The sequence below is a fragment of the Apteryx rowi genome, unplaced genomic scaffold (genome assembly GCF_003343035.1).
Source record: "Apteryx rowi isolate R43461 unplaced genomic scaffold, aptRow1 scaffold_657, whole genome shotgun sequence".
In the NCBI taxonomy this organism is placed as follows: Eukaryota; Metazoa; Chordata; class Aves; order Apterygiformes; family Apterygidae; genus Apteryx; species Apteryx rowi.
Window position 1 is genome coordinate 413026 of NW_020450935.1, and position 9598 is coordinate 422623.

Below are 9598 nucleotides of genomic sequence, written 5' to 3' on the forward strand. Positions count from 1 at the left end.
GGGCCCGGACGCCTGGGTCCCCCAAGGTGGGGGGGGGGTAGAGGGCCGTCGCCCACCGTGGCCCGGGCAGGGGCAGAGCCACCCCCCAGCGCTGCCCTTGCTGCCCCACAGGACCCGCGGTCGGAGCCGTCGCCGCCATGAACTGCCGCGCGGAGGTGCTGGAGGTGTCGGTGGAGGGCCGACAGGTGGAGGAGGCCATGCTGGCCGTGCTCCACACTGTCCTGCTCCACCGCAGCACCGGCAAGTTCCACTACAAGAAGGAGGGCACCTACTCCATCGGCACCGTGGGCACCCAGGACGTGGACTGCGACTTCATCGACTTCGCCTACGTGCGGGTCTCCTCCGAGGAGCTGGACCGGGCCCTGCGCAAGGCCGTCGGGGAGTTCAAGGTAACGCGCGCTCGGGCACGTGCCCAGAGCTCTCCGGGGATGTCCTGGGGCACGGCTGAGCAGTGGGGAAGGGAGCCGGGTGGCCTGCAAGCGGGCAGGGTCTGCTGAGCCAGCTCCACATGGGCTGTGCCCTGTCTTTGCCATCAGATAGTCCCCCTGACCATCTCTGCTGGCTTTGTGGTGCCCCAGCTGCACGTTGGCCTGGAGCTGCGTGCTGCCGGAATGAATACCCAGAGCCTCACAGCTCCCTCCGCAAGGCTGCAGCCCCCCTGAGCACGGCTCTCCGCTCTCTCGGCAGGACGCACTGCGCAACTCGGGCAGCGACGGCATGGGGCAGATCTCCCTGGAGTTCTACCAGAAGAAGAAGTCGCGCTGGCCCTTCTCGGACGAGTGCATCCCCTGGGAGCTGTGGACCATCAAGGTGAACGTGGTGAACCTGGCCAACGAGCAGGAGAGGCAGATCTGCCGGGAGAAGGTGGGTGAGAAGCTGTGCGAGAAGATCATCAACATCGTCGAGGTGATGAACCGCCACGAGTACCTGCCCAAGATGCCCACCCAGTCGGAGGTGGACAACGTCTTCGACACCAGCCTGAAGGACGTGCAGCCTTACCTGTACAAGATCTCCTACCAGATCACGGACTCCCTGGGCACCTCGGTCACCACCACCATGCGGCGGCTCATCAAGGACACGCTGGCTCTGTAGAGTGGGGTGCTGGGACAGGTACTGCTGAGGCAGCTTTCCTCCTGCATGGCAGGGGGGAGCACCTCTGCGTCACCCCCGTGGCTCTTTGGGCCAGCGTCTCTGCTTAGATCCTTCTTCCCTCTCTAAAAAGCCTCTGCAAGGAGCTGAACTTGGCCCATTCCTTGACTGTGGGTTGCTGCTGGTTTGGGGCAGGTGCCCCACTGCATTGGCCGAGGCGGCCTTCCCTCACCTCGTCCCATGGAACTGGCTCTCCGGCTCCGAGGTCTGCGTCCTGCGTTGGATGAGTCGCCGCGAGCTCCCCGGGGCAGGACCTGCCGCTCGGCGCGAGCGGCTCTGCACGTCTGCGGCACCCGGCAGCGGCTCGGCGCTGTGACCTGAGCTGGGCCTCGTGCCCGGAGAGCGGCGACGGCCTCGCTGGGAACCGCGGGATTAAATACCCCCTTTCTGTGCCTGCTGCCAGCCGGGGCGAAACGCCTCCCGCGCCTTTCCTCTGTCCCGGCTGGGCCAGCCGGCGTTACAGCCTCCCCACCGTGGCCCAGGCGTGTGCCGCAGGGAGGATCCTGCGCCCGAGAAAGCGGCGGTCAGAGGGGAGAGGAGGTGTCCGCGCCTTGTCCCCTCCCAGCTCTTCCCCTTCAGTTTGGACTAGGGCTTTGGGAGCTGGAGCTGGGTGTTTCGAAGACGCTGTGCTAAACCGACCTGGGTGTTCCCTCCAGCTCCGCTCGGCACGGGCAGCACAAGCCAGGACCCTCGTTGGGGCGCGTCCTTGCGCCCATCGTGGGCGGGTGAAGCGCCCAAGTCATACCTGGTGGCACTGCCCCGTCCCTGGGGCTGAGGCGCTTCCCTTGGGGGCCTGGAGAAGAGTCTGGGGGCTTCCTCTGGGACAGTAATAAAGTTATTTCCAGGCGGGAGCCTTGTCCCTTTTCTGCTGGAGTCGCATCATGTCCTGGCTGTCGCTGGGGGCCGGGACAGGCGTCCGTGGGATGGGGAGGAGGTGGGCGACAAGACTGAGCTTGGAGGAGCCTGGCTGCGTGTGCGTGGGGCCGTTGAGGGGCTGGGCTTGGCCGTATCCCGCTGCCGGAGCGGAGCTGCCAGCATGCAAGGGAGGGGGGAGCGGTGTCGGATACTGGGCAGCACCCCCTGGCTGCTTTCATGCAGAAAAAGCCCCGGCTGCCCGTTGCGGGCGACGCCGCGCTGGGCTTCGGCTCCTCTCCTGGCGGAGGTGCTGCCAGCCCCCGGGGAGGCCGCTCCCTGCGGCGAGGGGGGCGCCGCGGGCGGCTGAGGCTGGCGGGGCTGCGCGACGACAGTTCCTGACATCACTTAAACCCTCCCCGTCTGTCGCTGACCCGCAGCCGCCACCCTGCGCGCCGCCACTTCGCTCCGGGCAGCCCCCGAGGAGGAGGAGGAGGAGGAGGGGGATGAACAGCACCTTGGCGGCCCCCTCCCCGCAGACGGCTGATGGGGCGGCTGCGGGCAGCCAGCCCCTTGCCGAGGCATTCCGGATCGCCGTCCTCTGCCTCACCGTCGCCTTCGGCATCTTCTTCCTCGGCTGCAACCTGCTGGTCAAGCTGGAGAGCCTGGTGGCCCAGCTGGCGCGGGAGCGGCGGGCCTCCCGCGACGCCGAGGTGGCGGCCGAGGGCACCTAGCGCCGGGGAGGCCGGAGGGGAGACGGAGCCAGATGGAAGGAGAGGAACACCGTTGCGAGGAGTGTCCCCTCTCCGGCGCTGATCCGCGCTGAGCCGACTGTGTGCGGCAGCCCTGGAGGGCCTCCCCCTCCCGGCTTCTTGTCCGGACGCATTAAAAGGCAACAGGCACCAGCGGAGCTGCTGCGGGGCTGGGGGGGGGGGCACGAGGGGAGGTCAGGGCACCCCAAAATGCCACGGGTAAAGCCCCCAGGACCCCAGCATCCAGCCCCATCACTGCACTGCGTCGCAGAGGGGGATGATCCTGGGGACCAATCCCTTCTGTGTCGTGCCGGGCACTGTTCCGGCCCTGGGGACCCCAAACTGCCCCCCCCAGCTCGCCGGACACCCCAGGATGGGTGCTGTCACCCTGGCTGGTGCCCATGGGGTGCTGAACCGCGGTGCAGGGGCTTGGCGGCGCTGCTAATCCTGCCAAGAGGATTAAGGGAAATTTTTATTCCCCGTTTTACAGCTAATCCCTGTGGGCTGCTGGCGGGGCATCGGCTTCTCGCAGCTTGGGGAGGGACAGGAGCCGCATCCTGCCCCACTGCGCCCCATGTGCTCTGCTCCTGGGGATGCCAGGGCCGCATCCTGCCCCATGGAGCCTATTTTGCTTTGCCCATAGGGATGCCAGGATGGGATCCTGCTCTCAGCCCGTTTTGCTCTGCCCTGCCAATACTAAGGCTGCATCCCGTACCCCTTCTGCTCTGCTCTGGGGGATGCCAGGGCCGTATCTGGCCTCTATTGCTCTGCTAACAGGGATACCGGGGCCAGATCTGGCCTCTTTCAGCCCCTTTTGCTCTGCTAGCATGAATACCGGGGCTGGATCCGGCCTCATTTGAGCCCCTCTTCCTCTGTTAACATGAATACCGGGACTGGATCCGGCCTCTTTCAGCCCCTTTTGCTCTGCTAACAGGGATACTGGGGCCAGATCTGGCCTCTTTCAGCCCCTTTTGCTCTGCTAGCATGAATACCAGGGCTGGATCCAGCCTCATTTGAGCCCCTCTTCCTCTGTTAACATGAATACCGGGACTGGATCCGGCCTCTTTCAGCCCCTTTTGCTCTGCTAACACGGATACTGGGGCCCAATCCGGCTCCTATCAAACCCTATTGCTCTGATAACAGTGATACCAGGGCCTGATCCGGCCTGATTTGAGCCCCTTTTGCTCTCATAGAAGAGATACTGTGGCCGGATCCGGCCCCTATCAGTCCCATTTGCACTGATAACAGGGATAATGGGGCTGGATCTGGCCTGATTTGAGCCCCTTTTGCTCTGATAACAGAGATACCAGGGCTGGATCTGGCCTCATTTGAGGCCCTTTTGCTCTGATAAAAGGGATACTAGGGCTGGATCAGACCTCTTTCAGTCCCTTTTGCCCTGATAACAGGGATACAATGGCCTTTTCCTGCCTCATTTGAGCCCCTTTTGCTCTGCTAGCAAGGATACCAGGGCTGGATCTGGCCTGATTTGAGCTCCTTTTGCTCTCATAAAAGGGATATTTGGGCTGGATCTGGCCCCTATCAGTCCCATCTGCACTGATAACAGGGATGCCAGGGCTGGATCTGACCTCCTTCAGCCCCTTTTGCTCTGCTAACAGGGATACTGGGGCCCGATCCGGCTCCTATCAAACCTTATTGCTCTGATAACAGGGATACCGAGGCTGGATCCAGCCTCATTTGAGCCCCTTTTGCTCTGCTAACACAGATTCTTGGGCTGGATCTGGCTGCTTTCAGTCCCTTTTGCCCTGATAACAGGGATACTGGGGCCAGATTAAGCCTGATTTGAGCCCCTTTTGCTCTGTTCTCAGGGATACCATGGCCAAATCCAGCCCCTATCAGTCCATTTTGTTCTGCTAGCATGAATACTAGGGCTGGATCCAGCTGTTTTCAGCCCCTTTTGCTCTGATAAAAGGGATACTGGGGCTGGATCCAGCTCCTATCAGACACCATTGCTCTGCTAACACGGATACCAGGGCCTGATCCAGCCTGATTTGAGCCTCTTTTGCTCTGATAAAAGGGACATCGGTTCCAGATCCAGCCCCTATCAGTCCCTTTTGCTCTGCTAACAGGGATCCCAGGGCTGGATCCAGCCTGATTTGAGCCCCTTTTGCCCTGATAACAGGGATACAAGGGCCGTATCCAGCCTGACTTGAGCCCCTTTTGCCCTGATAACAGGGATACAAGGGCTGGATCCGGCCCCATTAGCTGTTTTTCCTCTGCTCCAGGGAAGATGGATCCTGTCACCTTTCCAGCCACGGCCATATGCTGCTCCAGAGCCGCCAGGTGCTGAGCAAATGTCACTGGGTCCCCACCGCCTTTGGGTCTCCTCGGGGGCTCCAATCCCCCAAAGCAGGTGCCCCCAACTCATCCCCCCCCCCCCCCCCCCACGGCTTTACCCCCGCTGCCAACTCCCCGGACCCCCGTGGTGCCTTGCTGTGCCCCCGTCCCGCACCGTGTGTGCAGCCACGTGCACACGTGTGTGCATGCATGCGCCTGGCTGCAAAGGAGCCACGCGGCTGCCAGTGTGTCCGTGCCACACACGTGCTGTTGCTGTTTGCACCCCCGTCCCCAAGCACGCCACGCCGGGGGCCCCGTGCCTCAGTTTCCCCAGCCTCTCCCCCGGCGCAGAGAGGGGCGCATGGGGCCGGCGCTGCGTAAAAGACTCCATATATTTCACATGTACAAAAAGTTACACCTAGCTCCGACTACAGGGAGGGGGCTGGGAGGGGACGGGCAGGGGGACGGGCGGGCAGTGCCGTCCCGCCGGGGACCCCCCTCCCCGTCCTGGCTTTGGTCCCTTTTTTTGGCAATTAGTGTTCACATCAGTGGTCAAAGTGCCGAGCGGGGGCTCGGGCCTGAGCCCGGCTGCTCCCGCAGACGTTTCCCTGCGGCTGGCTGCCGGCTTGGGATCTGGCCTCCGGCGCAGGAAGGTTTGGGAGCCGCGGGGGCCATGCGGGGCCGCGAGCCCCTCCAGGCCGGGGGGGACGCTGCCTCCAAGCCCACGAGGATGGGGCAGGTGGCGTGGGGACGTCATCCCGTGCCGTGCTGGGGACGGCTAGAGGCGGATGGACCTGCGGGCTGCGGGATGGAAAGGAGAGCGTGAGAGGGGGGCCCCGTGTTGGTGCTGCAGCCTGGCAGCGCTGCCGGGTGTTTCCATTCCTGGAGCAGCTCTGGGTCCCTCCTGGGCTGAGCTGAGACCCCACAGCCGCCCATGTGGGAGGGTGGCCAGGGCCACCCTGCTGGCTCCGAGCACGTCCCCAGCGCTGTGGGCAGCTCGGTGCTGTTCCTCTGATCCTCGGATCCCAAACCAGGACCCAGCTTTGCACCAGGACCCCATGTTGGGAGCCCAAATTGCACCAGGACCCAGCTTTGCACCAAGACCCCCATGCTGGGACCCAGCATTGCACCAGGACCCAGCTTTGCACCAGGAACCTATGCTGGAGCCCAAGTTGCACCAAGAGCCCATGCTGGGAGCCCAAATTGCACCAAGAGCCCTTGCTGGAACCCAAATTGCACCAAGAGCCCATGCTGGGAGCCCAAATTGCACCAAGAGCCCTTGCTGGAGCCCAAATTGCACCAAGAATCCATGCTGGGAGCCCAAATTGCACCAAGAGCCCATGCTGGGAGCCCAAATTGCACCAAGAGCCCATGCTGGAGCCCAAATTGCACCAGGACTCAGCTTTGCACCAAAACCGCATGCTGGGACCCAGCGTTGGCCCAGGACGCGGCACTGGGACCCGCGTCGCGCCGGCATGCAGGCAGGCGGGGGGTGCGGCACACCCCGGGGCGCGGGCATGCGGGGAGGGTGCATGCAGGAGCGGGCGGGAGGCGGCATGCACGGGGCCGGCCCTACCTCGGGGCTAACAGTTGGACTCGTCGTGGTGGGACGGGTCGCAGAAGAAGCGCGAGCCCCGCTTGGCGGTGCGGGCCGTGAAGGGGACGCTCTTCAGCGCTGCAGACGGGGGCACGGGCAGGGGAGGCACAGAGACGCCCGTGAGACCCCGGCCCCGGCGGCAGTGGGGCCCAGGTGTCCGGGCCGTGGGCGGGAGGGGACCGTACCGGTGATGATGTCCTCGATGGTGCCGTCTTTGCCCTCGTAGACGGGGCGATGGTCCTTGGCCTGGCGGCGCCGCAACTCCGCGATCAGCTCCTGCTGCTGCCACTTGTTTCGCTGCAAGAGAGGCGCGGGGTGGCGAGGGGGGGGGACGTGTCCCCTGTCCCCCGCGCCGTGGCCACCCCCATGCAGGGACTCCCGTGCCACCCCAGCTGTCCTCACCTTCTCCAGCTTCTTAGCCTCCTGCGCCAGCATCTTCTCCCGCATCACCTCCTCCTGCTTCTTCCGCGTCTCGTTCTCCTGCTCCGCATCCTGCAGGGGGGAACGAGGGCACGGAGGTGGCATCAGGGTGGGTGTCCGGCACTTCCCCACCCGGCCACGGCCACCAGCCTCCCCGCAGCCCCTCGTCACCTTGTAGGAGCGGATGAACCGGACAAAGACGGGGAAGAACACGGATGGGGGGGTCGTCTTCGGGCTCTCGCCGAAATACCGCACCACCGTGTTGTAGGCGTCCTGGCACGGGGCACGGGGAGGTTAGCAACGTGTCCCCGAGCCCCGCGGCTCGCTGACGGACACCGGGCATCACACCGTGTGCCCGAGGGGCGTGCAAGGCAAGAGGAGCGTGCAAGGTGAGGCATGCACCAGGAGGGGGCAAAGCAAGGTGTGTGCGATGAGTGTGCAAGGCAGGCGCGCACAGCAAGGCACATGCAAGACAAGGGGTGCACGATGAGCGTGCAAAGCAAGGCGTGCAATACAAGGCGTGCACGAGCGTGCAAAGCAAGGCGTGCAATACAAGGTGTGCACAACGAGCGGGCAAAGCAAGACGTGCAATACAAGGCGTGCACGATGAGCGTGCAAAGCAAGGCGTGCAATACAAGGCGTGCACAACAAGCGGGCAAAGCAAGGCGTGCAATACAAGGCGTGCACAACAAGCGGGCAAAGCAAGGCGTGCAATACAAGGCGTGCACGACGAGCGGGCAAAGCAAGGCGTGCAATACAAGGCGTGCACGACGAGCGGGCAAAGCAAGGCGTGCAATACAAGGCGTGCACGATGAGCGGGCAAAGCAAGGCGTGCAAGGCAGAGCACGCGCAGGGAGGCGCGCGCGAGGCACGGCGGCTCGGCAGCCCTCACCTCGGCGGTGCGCGCGTCCTTCTGCAGCCGCTCCAGCTTGCCCTCGCTGGCGGCCAGGAAGGAGCGCAGCACGCTGTTCTCGTGCAGCCCGCACTCCCGCCGCAGCAGCTCCATGCCCCGGCCCAGCTCCTTCACGTCCAGCAGCACGTTCTCCAGGGACACTGCGGAGGGACGGCGTCAGCGGGGCCGGGGCGCCGCGGGGGCGCGGGGGAACGCGGGCTACCTGCGGCCGCCTTCTCCACGAAGTGCAGCTCCTGCCAGAAAGCGGCCAGCTCGGGGTACTTCTCCCGCACCGTCAGCGCGATGAAATGCAGCAGCGTCATCTTGCGGTCCGTCGACTTGGTGTCCAGGAGCTGCGGGGCGAGACGGGGGCGATTCGGGGGGGGGTCAGGGCTGCGGGACAGGACCCCCCCGGCTGCAGGGACGCGGGGACACGGGCCGGGGCTGCTCACCAGGTCCAGGCTCTGCAGTTTGAAGCCATAGACGGCGCCGCGTTTGCTGCTGTTCATGTAGTTGCCCAGAGCCAGGATGATCTGCAAGGGGGGAACCAGGGTCAGGGAGGAATGAGGGACCCCCGGCTACGGCGCGGCGGGAGGGCAGGACGCCTGGGCGGCCCCGTCCCGGCTCGATCCCCTGCCCCGTGTCCCGGCTCACCTCCAGCATGTGCTTCAGCTTCTGGGAGGACTTGACGGAGGCCGAGGCGGCGATGATGGCGTTGAGCTGCTGCAGGGGCAGAGGCAGGGGGCTGAGGGGGGGACGCGGGGCCCCGAGGCGCCCGCAGCCCCGAGCCGCCCCCGGGCCGGTCCCCGACCCCGCGGCGGTCGTACCGGCGTCAGCATCTGGAGGTTTTCGGCGAAGTTGCCCAGGAAGGCCATGATGGCCATGCGCTGGGGCAGCCGCTCCACCTTGCTGAACTGCAGCATGAAGCGGTCCTCGTCGGCCAGCTCGTCCAGCGGCTTGCGCTCCCGCTCGTACTGCCGCAGCGCCTTCGCCTCCGCCTCCGTGGGCAGGAACCGCATCAGGCACTCCACGAAGTCCACCGGCAGCGTCGCCAGGTCGAACCTGCCCCGCGCCGGCACCGTCGGGGACCGGCCTGCCGCGGACCCCCGCTGCCCGGGCCGTCCTGCGCCCCTGGCTGTGCCCCCTGCACCCCGCCTGGCCCTTTTGCACCCCACCAGTCCCCCTGCACCCTGCCTGGCCCTTTTGCACCCCACCAGCCCCCCCTGCACCCCGCCAGCCCCCCCTGCACCCCGCCTGGCCCTTTTGCACCCCACCAGCCCCCCTGCACCCCGCCTGGCCCCACAGACTCCCTGGCAGCCCTGTTACACCCTCAGTGGCCTTGCAGATCCCTGGCTGGGCCTTCTGCACCCTGGTTTCCCCCATCCCACCCCATCCAGCCCCATTGCACCCCAGTTTCACCCATTCCACCCCATCCAGCCCCGCTGCACCCCAGTTTCCCCAATTCCACCCCATCCAGCCCCGCTGCACCCCAGTTTCCCTCACTGCACCCCAGTTTTCCCCATTCCAGCCCATGCAGCCCCGCTGCACCCCAGTTTCACCCATTCCAGCCCATGCAGCCCCGCTGCACCCCAGTTTCCCCTGTTCCACCCCATCCAGCCCCGCTGCACCCCAGTTGCCCCC

At 65.3% G+C, this 9598-nt stretch overlaps 2 protein-coding genes across 4 annotated transcripts in view; one reads left to right on the forward strand and one right to left on the reverse strand.

Moving 5' to 3' along the window:
• The window catches only part of ATG101 (autophagy related 101), a 2576-nt gene extending 576 nt beyond the window's left edge, over window positions 1-2000 (forward strand). Inside the window, exons 2-4 of one of the 3 annotated variants that reach the window (XM_026084981.1) lie at window positions 112-389; window positions 688-1110; window positions 1223-2000. In XM_026084981.1, coding sequence (XP_025940766.1) covers window positions 112-389; window positions 688-1092 — 683 coding nt within the window. In that variant the 3' untranslated portion in view covers window positions 1093-1110; window positions 1223-2000. Of the gene's footprint in view, window positions 1-108; window positions 390-687 lie in introns of all 3 variants that reach the window. The other 2 variants (XM_026084980.1, XM_026084982.1) reach the window with 2 other exon arrangements.
• A 3422-nt stretch (window positions 2001-5422) lies between these two features.
• Window positions 5423-9598, reverse strand: part of LOC112975225 (formin-like protein 3) — a 16712-nt gene continuing 12536 nt past the window's right edge. The window contains exons 13-22 of the mRNA XM_026084990.1: window positions 8785-9019; window positions 8612-8680; window positions 8410-8490; window positions 8181-8310; window positions 7958-8118; window positions 7237-7338; window positions 7048-7137; window positions 6831-6942; window positions 6625-6723; window positions 5423-5849 (exon numbers count right to left, since the gene is read on the reverse strand). Of these exons, the coding sequence (XP_025940775.1) occupies window positions 6632-6723; window positions 6831-6942; window positions 7048-7137; window positions 7237-7338; window positions 7958-8118; window positions 8181-8310; window positions 8410-8490; window positions 8612-8680; window positions 8785-9019 (1072 nt within the window). The 3' untranslated portion in view covers window positions 5423-5849; window positions 6625-6631. The remainder of the gene's footprint in view (window positions 5850-6624; window positions 6724-6830; window positions 6943-7047; window positions 7138-7236; window positions 7339-7957; window positions 8119-8180; window positions 8311-8409; window positions 8491-8611; window positions 8681-8784; window positions 9020-9598) is intronic.